The sequence below is a fragment of the Balaenoptera ricei genome, chromosome 10 (genome assembly GCF_028023285.1).
Source record: "Balaenoptera ricei isolate mBalRic1 chromosome 10, mBalRic1.hap2, whole genome shotgun sequence".
Classification (NCBI taxonomy): Eukaryota; Metazoa; Chordata; class Mammalia; order Artiodactyla; family Balaenopteridae; genus Balaenoptera; species Balaenoptera ricei.
The window spans coordinates 80,790,652-80,810,470 of record NC_082648.1 but is presented as its reverse complement, the minus strand read 5'-3'; the positions used below and the strand labels follow the sequence as shown (position 1 = coordinate 80,810,470).

The window sequence follows — 19,819 nt, the reverse complement described above, 5'->3', positions numbered from 1 at the left end:
AAAAGAGAACAAGAGATGCACATTGGCCAGTTTTACTATTTTGAAGCAACTTTGTTGAACTTGCAAATAATTTCTAAAGATTGATGGTTATCTTTGGAGTTCAGTTACGGTAACCATGGCTCCCATTAGCAGCGCTGCTGACCTAAAGCTTACATTTGTAATTGCCTGTAAATTCTGCATTGTGATATAAGTTTGACACATTTTTGTAGCTGTTCAGTGTGAAAGAAAACCCATTGAAGTATCAAGAGAAAAATCTTCCAACTGTGCCGCTTCAACAGAAAAAATCTACATTCGAAAAGACCTTCGAAGCCCATTAGCTGCAACTCCAACTTTTGTAACAGATAGTGAAACTGCAAGGTATAGTAAAAACAACCAAAAACCACATATATTAAGGAGCTGGTAATTTGTTTTTCTTCCCAGTGAAACTAAGGCTAAAATTTGTACTTATTTGTTACAGGTCAGCAGGACTGTTAGATTCAGGAATGTTTGTGAATATTCATCAATCTGGCATAAAAACTGAGTCAACTGTGCTGATGACACCAGATAAGGTGTGTTTAGTACAATTAATTTAAAGCTTAAAATTTTTTAAGCTTTTAAAATTTTTTCCTTTTCTCCTCCATCAATTTGGCCAATAGATTTGGTCTTAAATATTCCCTGTTACAAGTTGCGCTTTTTTTTTTTTTTTTAACTTAAATTATCATCAACTATTTGGTAGTGTCAGATGACAAAACTAAAAGATTTTAGTGATGAGTTTGATGTCCCTTATATAAGGGAAAACAATCCATGGATTAGCAGATTACAGTGCTCACAAGCAGTGGAACACTCTTCCAGAGGAAATTTAGTCAAGAGTGAGTTTTATAGAGCATTTGAAGCAGCAGTGAGGAAACAGGGCTTAATTGGCTCAGAGGTTGGGGATTCTCTTGTGAATCTATCGAGTCCTGTTGTCTAGGGTAAGGTGAGCTCACTAAAGCTGGAGCAGGAGGATTGTGACTGGTGTATGATAGGTTTCCTTGACAGGTGTTTCCTTTAAGTGCAAACTGACTTAGGTTTAGGTTTGTGAAGTGCACCAGGTCACTAGAGCAGCCTCCGTTTTGCCAGTCCTGATAATAAAAATTAACTTTATCAGTAGAAATGTTCATTATTCCACTAGAACAATTATAGCTTCAATGTGAAAATGACAAGCATTTAAATGTCTTCCAGGTTTCTTTTTTTTCTTTTATAAATTTATTTATTTTATTTTATTTATTTTATTTTTGGTTGCATTGGGTCTTCACTGCGCGTGGGCTTTTCTCTGGTTGTGGTGAGCGGGGGCTACTCTTTGTTGCGGTGCAACGGTCTCCTCATTGTGGTGGCTTCTCTTGTTGCAGAGCACGGGCTCTAGGCGCACGGGCTTCAGTAGTTGTGGCACACGGACTCAGTAGTTGTGGCTCACGGGCTCTAGAGCGCAGGCTCAGTAGTTGTGGTGCACGAGCTTAGTTGCTCCGCGGCATGTGGGATTTTCCTGGGCCAGGGATCAAACCCGTGTCCTATGCATTGGCAGGCAGATTCTTAACCACTGTGCCACCAGGGAAGCCCTCTTCCAGGTTTCTTTCATCTTGAAATAAAAGTCCTCAGAAATAGAAATGTATAAGTATAAAATTCTTTATATTCCTTTTGTGTTCTCCTACAGATTTTATAGTGTTAAAATACTTAAAATATTTCAGGTGAAGAGAAATTCCTAGCGCACCTCTCAAAACATTGACTTGAGTCAAAAATAGGAATAGGGTTGCATGAGCTCTCATGTTATGTATCCAGGTCATTTGGGTTCTCTTAGAGTGTTGGAGCAGCTCTTTATTAAGCAAGGCGTCTAAAAGAAAAAAGGTTTGCTTATTTAGATCCAGCATGTAGAGTTTCTCTAGTGTTAAACATTTTTCCTGAAGACAGATTTCAGAGAGACTATGAATAGTGTTTCTCTCAGGCTATAATGTGATCTGGTTTCATATGGCCTATAAGATTATTCAGTCTATATATGGCCAGATTTATGCTGTTATTTGTTGCTTGATACTTTAAGGCACTCTTAATACTTGTGCTCTGGAGTCAAATTTCATCTGCCATTTATTAGCTGCATAACCTTGGGCAAGTTATTTGACCTCTTAGTGCCTCAGTTTCTTTCCTCATCTGTAAAATAAGGGGTAATAAGAGTGTCTACCTTACAGGCTGAGCTTTAGCATGTTGTTATTAATTGAGGAGATTTGGTATCTTACCATAAATATACATCGTGAGGAATTACATACAAGATTTCACTTATCCTTATCTACATGGTTTGTGCTTAGAATGGTAGTTATAATTTCATTGACATATTACATCCATTAGGAAAGGAAGAGAACTAAGTTTTGTTGAAAAATTACTATTTACCCAGACACTGTAGTTTTCTATATGTTTTTATGTTAAATTGTATTAACAGTCTTATGCGGTTAGTTTCTGACGAATGGTCCCAAAACTGTCAAGTTACAATGTGAGATCTTTCCACATTAAACATCTAGTTAGATACACATGTTATGAAATGGAAGAGATTATGTAAGTGTTTAAGTTTTAGTTGAAAATTAGAACACCTAAAAATGTTAACTCCTTTTACTCATATATATAAAAGAAGGCTGGAGCAGTGGTTAGGAGCATGGGCTTTCCAGTCAGACAGTCTGACTTCCCATCCTGCCTCCACTGCTTACTGCTGGAATGACGATGGGTAATTCTTCTTATCAATAATAAAGGGATGATGATTCCTATTTCACAGGGTTGTTGTGAGGATTAAGTAAAAAAACATGTAAGTAGCAATCCTGTAAGAAACTCAGTAACTAGTGGATTACTCAGTAAATGATTCTAGGACCATTCATTAATTTGGGGAGAGCACAAAACTTATTTGCCTACTTATTCAGTGAAATCAATTTCACATAAACTAAAGAATTGATAGAAGAAATGAAGTTCAGGACTTCCCCGGTGGTGCAGTGGTTAAGAATCTGCCTGCCAGTGCAGGGGACACGGGTTTGATCCCTGGTGCAGGAAGATCCCACATGCCGTGGAGCAACTAAGCACGGGTGCCACAACTGCTGAGCCTGCGCTCTAGAGCCTGCCAGCCACAGCTGCTGAGCCCATGTGCCACGACTACTGAAGCCCGCGCGCCCTAGAGCCCGCACGCTGCAACTACTGCGCCCACGTGCTGCAACCACTGAAGTCTGCGCTCCTAGAGCCCGTGCACTGCAATGAAGAGTAACCCCCGCTTACTGCAACTAGAGATGGCCCCCACACAGCAATGAAGACCCAACACAGCCCCAAAAAATAAATAAATAAAAATTAAAATTAAAATAAAAAAAAAAAGAAATGAAATTCAAGGAAACATATGTATCGTCTTAGGATTAATAACACTAAAAACAAAAACCGTAAGGGTATTATGAGGGGACTTTCTTGGTGGTCCAGTGGTAAAGAATCTGCCTTACAATGCAGGGGACGTGGGTTTGATCCTTGGTCAGGGAACTAAGATCCCACATGCCACGAGGCAACTAAGCTGCATGCCACAACTGCTGAGCTCGCACGCCTCAACTAGAGCCCACGTGCCACAAGCTACAGAGCCCACGCACCCTGGAGCCTATGCGCCACAACCAGAGAGAGAAGACCTGCACGCTGCAACTAGAGAGAAGCCCATGCACCACAGTGAAGAGCCCGCATGCCTCAACGAAGATTCCCCATGTGCTGCAACTAAGACCCAATAGAGCCAAAAAAGGAAAAAAAAAAAAAAAAAGCTATAATGAAAAATTTTAAGTATCTGTGGTCCTATCAATAGGCCATAGAAGGCAACAAAGGGCCTTTCATTAGGTTAGGGTAGAATAATTAGAGCATTTATAAAAGAATGACTAATGAATTGAAGCACATAAAATATATAAAAATTTGTGAATTTAAAATGATACTCAGAATTCATCTTTCATTGTGAGAGGTTGCTATGGCATTGATTCATTGCTCTAAAAATAGATAAGTAAAAGGAAGAAAAATCAAGCACCTACCTGCCTTTCCTATACAGATTATATTTCTGGGTAGTCAGAGAGTTAAGGATAGAAAGTTTTTTCATAAAAGAATTATAATTTATATGCATAAAAAAATGCACATTAACAAAAATAAAAGTTGAAGACAAATAGGAAAACGTGCAATGTATAACAAAAGCCCAATATCTTAAATACGTAAAAAGACTGTCCAGCTACACAGTGCCTGGTGTTCAATGCATTTAACACAGTGGCTGGTAAAAGTTGGCATCCTAGAAGTCTGTTCAATAATCCACTTTCCTTTTTTTTCTCTTTTCATTAATAAAACATTAATTTTATCCTATATAACTTTAAAGTTTATATAATAAGTTTTGGAAATTACTATAATAATATTATCAGAATTTTAATGCTAAAAAGGACTTGAAAGATCATCTAATTTAATGTCCTTTTACAGAGAAAACAATTGTTACATGGGTAGATTAGCCAATTAAGTGCAGTTTTTAGTTTAAAGTAACTTTTGTATAAACATTTCCTAGGAAATATACCTGATATTTTTAAACTTGTAGTTTCATCAAGTTCCTCAAAGTTCAGAGCTCTTTGATTTTACTTTTTGGATTTCATTTATCTTAGAGTACTTTTCTTTGGGCATTTCATACTCTAGAATTAGATATTTCGGATTTAAAAGTTTACTGATACCAATTTGCAGAATTTTAATTTTTTTTTTTTTTAAAGGCTGAATCATGTCAGGGAGATTTAAGTACATTGGCAAGTGTGGTTACATCATTAGCAAACCTTGGAAAAACTAAAGATCTTTCTCAAAATAGTAATGAAATGTCTATGATTGAAAGCTTAAGCAATGGTGATACCTCTTTGTGTGAATTTCATCAAGAAATGCAGACTAATGGTGATGTTTCAAGGTAAGGTCTGTTTTGATCATGTGTCCTTTTGCTCAAGTGTCCTTTAGTATTTCTTAAAATATGTTTATGTTAAATATTATTTACAGAAGTTTCCAAAAACATTTCTATTAGAAAACTTAAGGCATAAGTAAATTTTAATTGAAAAATTCTATTCAATATAAAATGTCCAGCAGCTTACATTGTAAACAGTGAGCCATAAGTGAATATAAGATTAGAAATGTAGTCATAAAATTCAGGAATTTTTTTTTCAATAAAGATGATAATTTGGGTCTGATTTTTCAGATATCTTAGTTGCCAGATTTTATCTTTTGTGTATTTAAAGTTAAACATTTGTCTTACTAGGCAGTCATGTTCATTTTCCCCACCAATTTCTAGTGGTGAAAATAGATTTTAAAAACTTAGTTGAATCAATTACAATTTTAAGTTTATACTTCAGGAAACTCGTATCAGAATTCTACTTTTCCTTCTTTTGGTATTAATACTTAGGATGCAGAAACCAGATTTTTCAGGCTTTTTTCACACTATTCATCTTCTGAAATATTGACGAAACTGCATTTAAGAGTCTCAAATAAGTACTTTGTTAAATATGAGATTTTAAAGAACTGTAGAAGGCATTTCATTGTAAAATATGGGGAGGTATTTTGACTAGTTAATTTGCTAATATTAATTATTTGCCATCCTGATCTCAAATTCTTATAGTTCAGATATAGCTATGTTACCATAAGTTTTAAAGTATTCTCTGAATTTTTAAACAAAATTAAAACCTAACTTTGTGTTGTGTAGAATACAATAAAGTCAATATAAGTTCTTGCCCTTGTTTTTCTAAATAACTTCTGTATGTAAAATAAATGGGCTGATACCTTATAGTATCAAACGTATAACTTGTAAAAGCATATTTTCATACCAAAGCATAAGAATTTTTCTCCCCTTAAATTACGTAAGTTTTTTTAAAAGACTTTAATTCTCTGGTAAAATACATTAATATAATAATATAGTTTTTTATACTATATATTTGAAGTTTAATTTGTTGCTTTTGGAGAGAGTGAGTCAAAGACATCACTGAAATAGAATGCTCAGTGATACACCGAAGTTCTATTTTCTAAACAATTTTTAAGGCCTAAATCTTAACTTCAGAATTTTATATAGAATTTTCATTTTATTGTGGAGATTGGCCAAGCTCATAGCTTCTGATGTCTCCTTATAGGGCATTTGACACTCTTGCAAAAGCATTGAATCCTGGAGAGAGCACAGCCTGTCAGAGCTCAGTAGAGGGCATGGAAGGAAACGTACATCTAATTGCTGGAGACTCAAGCATAAATTACATGGAAAAAGAGGGGCCACTTCTCAGCGATTCACATGTAGCTTTCAGGGTATTTCTCTCTCTATATATATATATTTCATAATTTTTATGTTGGTTACCATTTTGATTTTAATTGTCCTTTCAAAAATCAAAGTATATTTGTTGTGCTTTTAAAGTCAGAAATACCCCTGATAGAATTTGAGACAGCAGCTAAAACATACAAAATAATGGCTCAATAAAACATCCTGTTTATAAATCATAGTCATTGTATCAAATAATGTGTTTAAGAGTATAAAAGTTAGCTTTTAGAACATTTAGACAATTTTTTTCATTTAGACTCTATTAAATATAGTTTTGTTGATGGTGGTATTTTTAACTTAAGTATTGGCATTTGTGATATGTTGAATCCACTGGTTTATCCAATGCCTAGGTACTACTACTTTAGTGTAAACCAGTATCTAAGACCCAGATATTCTGCTTTTACCAAGTAACTACAAAGAACACAATTAATTATATATTGCCCCAATTAGCTAGCTCTCAGCATTATTTTAAGAAGGTTAAAATTATTTAATTCTAACTTTTGGTTTTTAACTTTTTATACTTTAACCACTTAGAGAAGGTACATTTGTAATTTCTTTTTTGCTTCCTTAAATATGTTAATTTATGATGGAAACAATACATGTGGAATACTAGAAACAATGCATGTAGAATATTAGAAGATAACTTTCTGGCATTTGATTTGTCATTCAAATAATATTTGGACCACAGCTATAGAGAGGCTGACCATTGAGGCCCTACATTAAGACCCTGCTGTTTTGACCCCTCCATTTTAACCGCTCTTTATCTTTGCTCTGCCAGCTCTGGGTACTATTAGCGAATCATATGCAAGTGATTGCAAGTACTTTGGAGATTTCAATTAGCAATGCATAGCAGTCCTGGAATACCTGAGGGTGGTTGCTCTTAACTTTACTATAGATTATAAATTTCCATGGATTTCTTATGAAACTATGCACAGTTATCAAATAGATATGTGTGCTACTGGCAGAAATAATGAACACAAAATAAATCTAACACTGGCCAGAACTGCATATGATAAAATTTATTCTTGTAAAATTTGACTTGTAGAAATGGCCCAGAGAAAACTCACAGTGACTTAAATAATAATGGCTGTAATTTGATACAGGCAATAAAACGTATCAGTGAAACCAGTCTTTATGGAACATTTCACCAAAGGTAATTTACATGGAAAAAATTAGAAATGTTTTACTTGCACTTTACAAGAAAAAATTTTATGGAGGCTTTAAGAACAGGCAGTGGGAATAATCAGTGTCATTCTTTAAAAATTTGTTTTGGACAGGTGAATTGGGGAAATCAGAACTTTTTTTTCCCTTCTAGAATTGGCTTTTTTCATTCTGTCTTTGACCTGCCATACTCTGGGTGTCCTCAGAATCAGCACTGTGAAGTTTCTTGCTCTCCTGAAAAGGACAGCTCCTTCTTTCTCTGATTCTTATTTACAGCCTCTTGAGTTTTACTTTTCAGTGAGTTCCCAGCATGGTACTGTCATGATTAGTTCTTTCATTGAGGTTTTATGGTCATGAGTTTCAAGCCCTGATATCTGTAATCAAAAATTCAGTCCTCCCAATTGCTGAACTAACTAGCATTTTGTTTCTCTCTGGCATTTTTGTGTACAGTGCAGTTTGCACATGCTTTCATGCACATTCTTTCATTTGAGCCTCACCACGGTCTGTTGAGAAACTTTGGATTTTTATTGTTTTGTAAATGAGAAGAGATTTGGAGGCTTCCATTGTCTTATTGAAAGCATTCCAGACATTAAGAAGAAATCGTCTAATATGTAACTTGCATTTTGATTCTGAAGAATCTAGGACAATAGTAATATTTAACATTTTTATTAAACTTTAGTTTCTGGTGTGATTTCATATACTTTATTCCACTTGATTTTTTAAAATTTCCTATACAAATAATCAAGGTGGATAGAATTACCATTTAGAAATAAGCGTATGAGACAGAGGTAGGTATTTCTAAAACTGTTCTTCTCTGATGTTCATTATCTCAATATTAGAATCACAGTCCTTCTAGTCACCATGTTTGATGTTTGGGAGACATTGTCATTCTCCCCAAACCTCACTACCTTCCATTCCATAACAGAATCCTAACCATTCTGTCGTTTGAATTTCTCGCTTCCTCTTCATTTTTACTGCCATATTTCATTCCTTTAAAAATTTTTTACTTAAACTGTTAATAGTAATTAACCTTTGCTTCCAGTCTCCTCATCTTGTCCTGTGCACTGGTAGCAGAGTGATATTTGTTAAAAAAACAATCCAGTTATGCTTCTGCGCTGCCTAAAATTCTTCAGTAGTTTTCCATTGCCCATCGTTTCTCTGACATGCCTGTCCCTTTCTTGGCCCTTTCTATAGCTCATTCAGTTTCCATTTTATTCCTCTGTTGAGACTACAACACCTAGCTTAGTGGCTCACAGTGAAAGATGCAGTAATACGGTTGCTGAATTACTATGTAATCCAGGGTCACACAGCTAATTAATGACAAGTTGGAAGTATTATAGAATCCAGGTCTGCTAATTCAAGTCAAATGATTTTTTATTTTATTTATTTATTTATTTATGTTTATTTATTTATTTATTTTTGGCTGCTTTCGGTCTTCATTGCTGCATGGGGGCTTTCTCTAGTTGTGGCGAGCGGGGGCTACTCTTCAATGCAGTGCACGGGCTTCTCATTGCAGTGGCTTCTCTTGTTGTGGAGCACAGGCTCTAGGCGCGTAGTAGTAGTTGTGGCTCGCGGGCTCTAGAGCACAGGCTCAGTAGTTGTGGCGCACGGGCTTAGTTGCTCCGCAGCATGTGGAATCTTCCCACACCAGGGCTCAAACCCATGTCCCATGCATTGGCAGGCGGATTCTTAACCACTGTGCCACCAGGGAAGTCCCCAGATAACTTTAGAAGCTGTATCATTCAGCCTGTTTTCAGAACTGCTAGAAAGGTAATTGCAGACAAGTAATGACTTCTAAAATAGGTAGTCAAGTTTAGTTCATGTCAACACTTTTTAAAAATCATCTTAATATAATAAATGTATATAATTTGAAAAATGTGTTTAATTCAATTTATAAACCTGAAAATCCACAGGCATTTTTGGGAAACTTTAACACCTTTGTAGTAGAAATTCACCTTCTCTGTATAGAGGAAGAAATCTTTGTCTTTTCAGTCTAAAGGACCTGTTGAATGACTTGTTTCTTCAGCTGACATTGGCTTTCTGATTGATATTGCTAGAGGTATATCTTGCTTTAAGAAAATTAAGTATGTAAAATAGATAAATTACAAGCCATTTCCTCTCTCTATAAAATAATACAACATGGCAGTCTTTTGAATAATGAGTTCTTCTAGTATATATTGCAAGTGGTTTCAGTTTTATGATTAGAGCAACAGAGACTTTGCAACGTTGCCACCACTGTTGTGTAAATCAGGGTGCATCTGTACTTTTAGCCCTTATATCCAGGTTTTACATATTATAAGTATTTTATTTGTTTAAAAGTGATTTTAAACTACTTAGCAAAGGGTAATCTTGTTTTTGCATCTTATTCCTCCCCCCTTAAAACTAGTAATCTTTGGTAATCCCCAACTTTTCAGGCTTTTTTTCCCCTACTCACCTTAGACAGTTCTGAAAACGTATGATAGTTCCCAATTTGTTTTTCATATACTTAGGTGCAGAAACCGTTGCATCCTAATAATATTTATCATGCTTAATATCTGCTTACCTACAGTTCTTTTAAGAATTGTCTTAAGTAATGTTATTTTAATTTACTGCTCCAGTAAACATTTCTTAAACGTTTAAAAAATTATCTTTTCACACATGGAATTTCAACTGTCAATTGCCCTGTTGTTTTATTACTTGACACCATTTATAAATAGATAAACCATTTATGGCTAATATTGAACAAAGGAAGTTAATATTTTTTGCATTTTTATCTAACATTTCCAGAGAACTTTGATATCATTTTGATGAAAACCTTTGATCTGTTTGGCATCGTAGACACCTTTGAGAATCTGATAAAAGCTATATATGCCTTCCCCAGAAAAATACATATGGACGTATCCACCCATCCCACCATAGAGGTAGCCACTGTTAACTGTGTGGTGTATCTCCTCCTGTCGCATATATATAATATAATACATATAAAATGTATATGTATATACCCATACTCTCTTCTTAACATAAATTGGGTCATCTACATATTATTTTGCTGTTTTTTCTACGTAGATGTCTGTGAAATGTTTTTCCTGTGCTATCTCAGTTTATCTTACTAATTTTAATGCCTACAAGGTACCTTATAGCATGGATTATTCTTTTCCTTAGAGATAGAAGTTTGGGTTATTGCCAGCATTTAATTTCTCTGTTAAGAAGTGGTAGTGAAATGGACATCCTTATATGTGCTTTTTTGTGCATGTATGCAAGTATCTTTTTGGAATAGAGATTTAGAAGTGGCATCGTTAGGTCATAGGATAAACTCTATTTTAAAATCTTGATAGATACAGCCAAATTGCCCTTCACTTTACCAATACTCAGAAGTATGTGTTTCCCTGTATCATTACCTATGCTTGATATTATTGATCATTTTAATAATTTTAAAATAGAAAAAAAGTTTCCTATGGATGAAATTACATTTCATTTATAGCAATAAAAGTTCTCTTTAACAAGATTTTCAAAATGCTTTTAGAAGTATTTTGATGTAGGATATTTATTTCCAACACATTTAAAATAATTACCTAAGGTCAGCAGTACAGACTGATAGATAGCCTGTGAGCATTATGGCCACAGACACATTTTGTTTTACCTGTAGATTAAATGGGGAGATTTTACAAAGAAGCTGCTCTTTGAAAAATTGAACGAGCTGGTAGTACTGAGCCCAGATTCCCATAAATTTTCAGTGTGTTGAATTCAAGTCACAGTCATGCCCTTTATCTGGGAATATGCACTTTCCAAATGGCATCAGTAGGCCCACTTCACTCATTACTCTCCTGACCCTGTCAGCATTTGAGTTTGTTATCCCCGTAGTCTAAATGAAAGGGACATTTAACATAAAGGATTGCCCCTTAAACTGAATTTGTTGTATATCACTGTTAGTGAAGGGAGGGAAGGAAAAGACATGTTGTTAGACCAAGACAAAAAGTGATTTTTAAAAAACAACCAGATGTTGTCATGGTTGGTATTTGTTAAGTGGAATTCTGCTTTATCTGAATTTGCTTTGTTAGAAACTATGGTCTTCTCATTTATTCTAAATCCTATTTTTAGCTGTAAAATCTAGTGACTTGGATTATTTCAAGATTTGCCTTGGGGTTAATATATTAGTTATTTGATATGTTTACATTTAACTTTTTCAAAGAAATGATGATTTAGAATTGTCCGACGTAAGATAATTTACCTCAGTCCCTGTTTGCACTAGCTCACCATGCCATCTCCTATGCCTGAGTACCTGAATGTGCACTACATTGGGGAGTCTGCCTCCAGACTGCTGTTCTTATCAATGCACTGGGCACTTTCGATTCCTTCCTTCCAGGCTCTAGGGTAAGTGTCTTGAAGTCCTTGAATATAAGTGTGATTTTCTAGCACAGATGTACATTAGGCAAGAACCTTTATTTTGGGAGGATTTGATTAAAGGGGGGAAAAATGATACAACATTATAACTTGAAATTTTGTCATTTATATGATGAATCATGGCAGGTGGTATTTACTGTATATTATTTTTATGTGGAAGATTATCCGAACTTCATAATTTGACTAAGTTAATAATTTGAATGAAGTAAATGCAGTGGAGCTGATATATCATGGCCAGCATTTGTAATAGGCCATCTTTGATTGGCTTAAATTAGGGAGGCTCTAGGGATGTCTTGGGGTTGTTTCCCTCCACCACCACTGTTTCAGTGTCACCTCAGGCTTGTTAATAAGGTGCTGAAACTTGTATACACTGAATATGTTTGAAAATAGAATCATGTGGTTGCCCAAAAAAAAGGGTAAGAAAATGTAAATTACCCCATACCACCACTGTGATGATTTGGAAGTTTGGTTCTGCCACTAAAGGGCACATCTGTATTCTGTTTGAATTAGATGGTAATGGAAAACGGTCTACTCTAAGAAACCCAAGCTTTATCTAAAGTTTGCCAGATTTATTTATATTGCTTTAAAGTAACTGGGATGAAGAAGCAAAGAGACCATGGAAAAAGTTAAGCCCATAGTTAGAAAAGTATTGTTTGAGTTGTAGGACCTTAGTCTACAATATGATTTCATAAACAGTTCAGTTTCATATCCTGTACATCTGTTTTCCCATTCGCCAAATAGGAATAATAACTGCTCATTCTTTATCCTTAGAGAATATTTTGAATATAACCAAAAAACATATCTGAATCATGACTGTGAAAGGCATATGTAGAACCCCACTATAATTTGACTTATTAATCAGTGTTGGATATACCATGCATTAAATCATGTACTTAAATAATATAGTTGCATAGACTAAAAGCCTGATTTAGAATGGTTAACCTTCAATTTAAAATGATTGATAGCCCTCTCTCTCAAAATAACATTTAACTTTTAGGATTTCTCCAGTCTGCTTAAGAAAAAATTAAAATACAATGTAAATTTACATGTTAACAGTTTATTTATTTTAAAGCATTAAGTGTGATTCCCTAAGCTTGTAACTGGCATACATACGCCTTGAAAAGTAACCTGGTGATGTTTTTCATAATAGGCTGTCAGTTATTATAGTAAAAAACAAAAGGAAAGATGTAGCAGGGAGTGATTTGAATTCCTTGAGTTGGTTATAACACCATTGATCTTAAGTGTTTCTGTTAAATTGAGTGTGATTATCCTATAGAAATAGTCCGAATGTTGGAGAAACTGGAAATAAAGCCTGGAGTTTCCAGTTACAATATAATTTTATAGTGGCAGCCACATTTCCCTGTGATCTGTATTGAAAAATCAGTTTCAGTGTAACTGCCACGGAACTCTTTGCAATTAGAAGTAACTATTGTGTAGCATTTGAAGTCACTGATTGCTACGTAAACTCTTATTTATTATCACTATCTAGATAATTTATAGTTTGAATTAATCAGATGGATGACAACTAAGTACTAATGATGGGAAATTCTTTTATGCTGTAATAAAAGCTATTCTGAGTCTCCTAGAAACTGGCATTGCTTGCATTTTTATCTCTAGATACAAAACTTGGAAACAAAGCCCTAATTTTACAGAGAGAAACAAAGCAACGTTACTCATTTTCTAAAAGTCAAGTTTGTTTTGGTCAGTTTAATGGAGGGGAACAGTAGTTTAAAGAATCTTATACAGTGGGTAGTTAATACTATTTGTATTTTACAATCTTTCTCTGTTTTACAAGGATGTTGCTTTTCTGTTTTAAGATTTGTAGTTTCAATACTTACAGGAATTCAGTTGTTTTTCAGTTCTATCTGCATAATTTAGGTAAGTGACTACAGTAATAGATTCAGTTGGGGGGAGGGGCACTGGACATGATTTGTCTGGAGTAAAGGCAGCAGTCCTCTTTAACTAGATTCTTGTAACCAAAAGTTCCAAGCTATCACCATTTGCTACAGGAGACTTCACTGAATAATTTAAAAACCTTCCATTAAATGCTAACCCTGTAAGTTTACTCTTTTAAAATCCCACTGAAACAGAGTAATGTTTACTATAACTGTGGGTTTGAAACCAGTTCTCTTGCCATATCACTACTTTTCCCTAAGGAAAAAACAGATGCTACCAGGTAAAGTATAATGCCTTGCTTATATAAAGCCAAATAGTTAGGTTATCCCCAGGTATAGGTGAGTTCAAAAGTCATATTCCTTTATCAAAATAAATAGTATAAACAATGATCTGATCTCTAATTATGAGTACTACATACATACTTTAATGAACATTAACAATCTAGTACAATTGTTAGAGGAATATACTTATATCTATTTGTGAAAGAAGTTATGTTTACTGTTATGCAACTTATTACTTTTAATTATTAATACTTGTGTTGCACCTGACTACCTCCTCTACCCAGCTCTTTTTGCTTCTCAAAGGAAACATGTTTTGAAAATAGGTGGTATAATGTGACTACAGTAGTCATTTGTTTGGTTTCCCTAACAAGAAAAAACTGGCAGCACACATGCCCTTACACCACAGATATTAGCCTTGAATGGAGGAGGTCTCTGCTGAGAAATTTGACTTTAGCATTTTACTTGCTAAAATTTGTAATGATTTATTTTTAAAAAGCCTAGACTTTGACCACCTCGGTTCAAATTCTGGATTTATTCATTTGCTAGCTCTGTTACTTAACTGAGGCTCCACTTCTACATCTGTAAATTAACAGAAATGCTTCCTTGCAGGTCATGCTACTTAAGGGAGCTGATCGGTGTAAACTCCTTCAACGCAGTGCTGCTGACAAAGTAGATAGTAAATGCTCATTTTCCTTCATACTCTTAGGAACCTTATTTTTAAAGGAGACTTGCTGTTTTTCTTTCTGAATGAACTTTGAAGAAACATACTTGAACAATGTAGCTAACTATACTACAAGGATTTTATGTTTTGGATAAAAAGTGTAAATAGAGGGACTTCCCTGGAGGTCCAGTGGTTAAGACTTTGCCTTCCAATGCAGGGGGTGCGGGTTTGATCCCTGGGCCGGGAGCTAAGATCTCACATACCTCGTGGCCAAAAAACTAAAACATAAAACAGAAGCAATACTGTAACAAATTCAATAAAGACTTTAAAAATGGTCCACATCAGGGCTTCCCTGGTGGCGCAGTGGTTAAGAATCCGCCTGCCAATGCAGGGGACACGGGTTCATGCCCCGGTCCGGGAAGATCCCACATGCCGCGGAGCGGCTAGGCCCGTGAGCCACAACTACTGAGCCTGCGCGTCTGGAGCCTGTGCTCCGCAACGGGAGAGGCCGCGACAGTGAGAGGCCCGTGCACCACGATGAAGAGTGGCCCCTGCTCGCCGCAACTGGAGAAAGCCCTCGCACAGAAACGAAGACCCAGCACAGCCAAAAATAAATAAATAAAAAAAAAAAAAAAAAAAAAAAATCCTCCCCTCTGGCCAGTTTTGTTTATTTAATATCCTTCAATTCTGCTATGTGCAGAGTTCCATGCCCCTAATAAAATTTAAAAAATAAAAATAAATAAAAAAAATAAAAATAAAAATGGTCCACATCAAAAAAAAATCTTAAAAAAAATGTAAATAGATATCTTTCTATAATCTCTGCGTTTAGCTCTTTCACTTTTCCTTTGGAAACAAAATAATCTGGTGGTTAATTCCTCAATTGCCACTTTTCATCTTTTTTCCTTAGGGGTACTCATCCTTTGCACTGATACTCCTTAACGTTTTTTCTGAGTCTTCCTCAACAATGCCAATGTATTTTCTTACTAAGAGCTGTAGCACAGGCCATTAAAAACTTTGACTTTTTTAATCAGTTGGCTCTGTTCTTTTCCCTGTCCTTTGTTCACTGGTTGATTACCTTGGTTAGCTGTTTCCTCTTTTAAACTTCAGGATCAGAGGTTAAGGTGAAAACCGTATTACTTCAGACTTTTCCATCATGTTTGCTTTTAACCTTTTCCTCATGTTTGTAAAATGTTAAAGTAATACTGAAGTATAGAAATATAAAGTAAAACTTTACTCTCCAGAGGTAACTAACCCCACTGTTAAAGTTTGGTTTCCTACCAGATCTTTTCCATGCCACATTCAATCAGATACACAAACACTTACACATCCTATTCTTTGCCTTTCTTTTTACACTTATATAATGGACGTCTTATATCAGCATGTATGTTCTCCTATTCTTCTTAATGGCTACCTAAGTATTCCATTTTTTGGATTTATTATAATTTACTTATCCCCTATTAGTAAACATTTCGGTTGTTGCTAGTGTTTTGCTGGTGGTCGTGTTATATCCAAAGCTACAATAAGCGTTGTAGCATTGTATATATATTTTTTCCTACTTGTATTAGTATTTCTACAAAATAGCTTCTTACAAGTGGAATTGTTATGTCTAAGAGGGTATATACATTATAGTTTTTTGGCAGGTACTACCAAATTGTCCTCCAAAAAACTATTCAGTCAGTTTATGCTCATACAAGCAATGAATGGGAATGAATGCTTATTTCCTCACACCTTCCTCAATACTGGATTTTATACATCTTTTCTGATAAATGAAAATAGTATCTTGTTATCTCTTAGTTCATTTGATTTAGTTTGAAATTGAATCTTTTTCTTTTTTTTCTTTTTTTGGCCACACAGCTTGCAGGATCTTAGTTCCCCGACCAGGGATTGAACCCGGGCCCTTGACAGTGAGAGCACGGAGTCCTAACCACTGGACCACCAGGGAATTCCCAAGATTGAAATTTTAATCATTTTTATATGGAGATTTTTTAAAAATTTATTTTTTGGGTGTGTTGGGTCTTTGTTGCTGCACACAGGCTTTCTCTAGTTGCGGGGGGCAGGGGCTACTCTTTGTTGTGGAGTGTGGGCTTCAGTAGCTGTGGCATGCAGGCTTCAGTAGTTGTGGCTTGCGGGCTCTAGAGCGCAGGCTCAGTAGTAGTGGCACACGGGCTTAGTTGCTCCATGGCATGTGGGATCTTCCCTGACCAGGGCTCGAACCCATGTCCCCTGCATTGGCAGGTGGATTCTTTTTTTTTTTTTTTTTTTTAATTAATTAATTTATTTATTTATTTATGGCCTTTCTGGGTCTTCGTTTCTGTGCGAGGGCCCTCTCCAGCTGCGGCAAGCGGGGGCCACTCCCCATCGCGGCGCGCGGGCCTCTCACCCGCGGCCTCTCTTGTTGCGGAGCACAGGCTCCAGGCGCGCAGGCTCAGCAATTGTGGCTCACGGGCCCAGTCGCTCCGCGGCATGTGGGATCCTCCCAGACCAGGGCTCGAACCTGTGTTCCCTGCATTGGCAGGCAGACTCTCAGCCACTGCGCCACCAGGGAAGCCCGGCAGGTGGATTCTTTACCACTGCGCCACCAGGGAAGCCCTATGTGGAGATTTAAAAATACTGATTTTCTCTTCATTTAAACTTTACTTTCAAATAGATTTTGATAGCCAATTTCTTATGGCAAATAATTCTTCTCAGATACTGAATGGCAATGAGAAATCAGCTTGGAGATAAAATTTCACCTGAATAATTCCCAGTGAGAAAAATTACTTTCTATACTCTGAAGTTGACAATATTAGCATTTGTTTGAATATATTCAATTCTTAAATAAAATGTAATGTTGTAAAGGTGGCTATGGTTCTTAACTTGATGAATGATTTATGTTAAACATGCTGATTATCCTATGGATTATCCTAATTTTAAAGATTTATTAAGAAGAAAAATGTTTAAGTGCCTTTTATCAGGATGTACATATTTCCTATAGGATGTTCTTAGCACCTTAAATCTCTTTAGAGAAAGGGAAAAGAAATCTCATTCTTTTGTTATCTTGTTTATAACAAAATATATAGTTCTTGGTTTAAAGATTGCTTAATTGGAAAATGGTCGTGAGTTCTCACTTCTGCCTGTTCTGTATCCCCCACAATCAAAAATCATTTGCAGATTCATTTTATATGCTGTCTACTGTGCTGTTCACTGAGATACAGAAATGAATAAAGGAGTCTGTGCATTCATTGAGGTTTTAATCTAGTATAGGAGACAGATTCCTAAACCAATAAATTAGAATACCATGAAATAAGTATAAAATATGAGTATATTTATGGCACTGAAGGGGTGTGATTAACTATCTTGGGGAGAAGAATGTGGTAAGAGAATGTTTCAGTTAAAAAAGTGAGCTCTGGGACTTCCCTGGCGGTCCAGTGGTTAAGGCTCTGCGCTTCCATTGCAGGGGGCACAGGTTCGATCCCTGATCGGAGAATTCACATCCCACATGCTGTGCAGCGCAGCAAAAAAAAAAAAGTGAGCTCTTAGTTATATTTTGAGGGATAAAAAGGAATTAGCCAGTAAAACAAATTGGGGAAAGCACATTCCAAGAAGGGAGGGCAGCATTTAGTAATTCAGTCATCGGTTTTTATTGAACACCTACTACATGCTGGTTATCAACTCAACAAGTTTACCATTGTTCTTCCCTCTTCCTGAAATACTAGTTCTGTAGGGTTTTTTTGTTTGTTTTTGTTTAAGTTCTTTCCCATCTTTCTCTACTTAGATGTCAGCCCCTCAGAAGGGCCTTCTCTCTACTCCCACCCCATTTTCCAATGCATCATCCTACTTTATAGTAATGTAGAATTTTCATTACCAGAAACTAATGTTTGTATAACCATATATATATGTGTGTGTGTATAATATTTATATAAAATATTTGAAGTGATTTTTTTTTAATATGTTTCCCTTCTGTTTCATGAAGGCAGACTTTATTCATCTTGTTTATTGCTTTTTCTCCAGTGCCTAGAACAGTGCCTGGCATATACTTTATTGTCATGGCCTATTCACATAATTCTTATATTTGTGTCTCATAACAACTCTTTGAGCAAGATATAGGACATATAGTGTCTCTGTATTTTATATAGTTAAGCACCTGAGACCCAGGACTCTTATTTGCCTAATTTCAGTCAGTGGATCTAGGTTTTATAACCCTGGTGGCTTGATTCCTATTCCAGTACTTGTTCTACTTTCTCAAGCTGCTGAGATTTTTTTATTCAAAAACTCAGGAAAAGCCTTCTGACCTTTCTTATCTTTGCTAATCCCAGCAAAATCTTTGGTGTCTCATTTATGGGATACTTATATCTCATCTGAAACATAGAATAAACCAATTCTCCCAGGAAATTGGTTGGTTATCTGTCATCAGATAATTCTAACTGCCCTTTTTAAGAAGGTTTTTAAATGTATGCTTTTGCTTTTAATTTTTTTTTAAACACATTTACTCCATCTGTTTCCATGAAATGTGGGCTTAAAGCCCCAACTTTTAGTTTGAAATACTACTTGCAACTGTTCTTATAAACTGGCTGATTGATTAACGAACTAGCTAATTAAATTTCTAAACCTTATCAACTAAAGTCAGGTATACAAAATAAAGAATTGATCAAGTCCATTCCCAGTTGGCCATTTAGAATAATTTTAGTTCAGTAACATTGTATTTTTAAATATATGAGTCAATTGTAAAGTTTTATAAAATATATTTTAATATTTGATATTTGTTTATTTTGTTTTTATAGGCAGGAAAACAGTATATTATTGGTGAAAGCCTACTGGAATGAACTTTTTACTCTTGGTCTTGCCCAGTGCTGGCAAGTGATGAACGTAGCAGCTATATTAGCGACATTTGTCAATTGTCTTCACAGTAGCCTTCAACAAGGTAAAAAGCACCTTATTTATTTCCTTTTCTAAGATATGAGAGGGGACGTCAGTTTTATAGTATTATGTTTAAAGTTAGATATTAAAAGATACCAACATCCTTTTTACTTTAGATAATTTTTACATTTTGATAAATTCATTCTTTAATCACCCAAAAATAGTTTTAAATGAGAGCACAACAAGACTGAAACAAGCGTATTTAAGTGCTATTTCTGATCAGGCCTCGTGAATTTTTTG

At 35.5% G+C, this 19,819-nt stretch overlaps 2 protein-coding genes across 2 annotated transcripts in view; both read left to right on the top strand.

The window, feature by feature from the left end:
• Positions 1-19,819, top strand: part of TMCC3 (transmembrane and coiled-coil domain family 3) — a 439,356-nt gene that overhangs the window by 14,554 nt on the left and 404,983 nt on the right. The window lies entirely within an intron of this gene.
• The window catches only part of NR2C1 (nuclear receptor subfamily 2 group C member 1), a 41,480-nt gene that overhangs the window by 14,558 nt on the left and 7,103 nt on the right, over positions 1-19,819 (top strand). The window contains exons 6-11 of the mRNA XM_059936676.1: positions 210-357; positions 458-548; positions 4,740-4,924; positions 6,129-6,294; positions 11,694-11,815; positions 19,444-19,583. Of these exons, the coding sequence (XP_059792659.1) occupies positions 210-357; positions 458-548; positions 4,740-4,924; positions 6,129-6,294; positions 11,694-11,815; positions 19,444-19,583 (852 nt within the window). The remainder of the gene's footprint in view (positions 1-209; positions 358-457; positions 549-4,739; positions 4,925-6,128; positions 6,295-11,693; positions 11,816-19,443; positions 19,584-19,819) is intronic.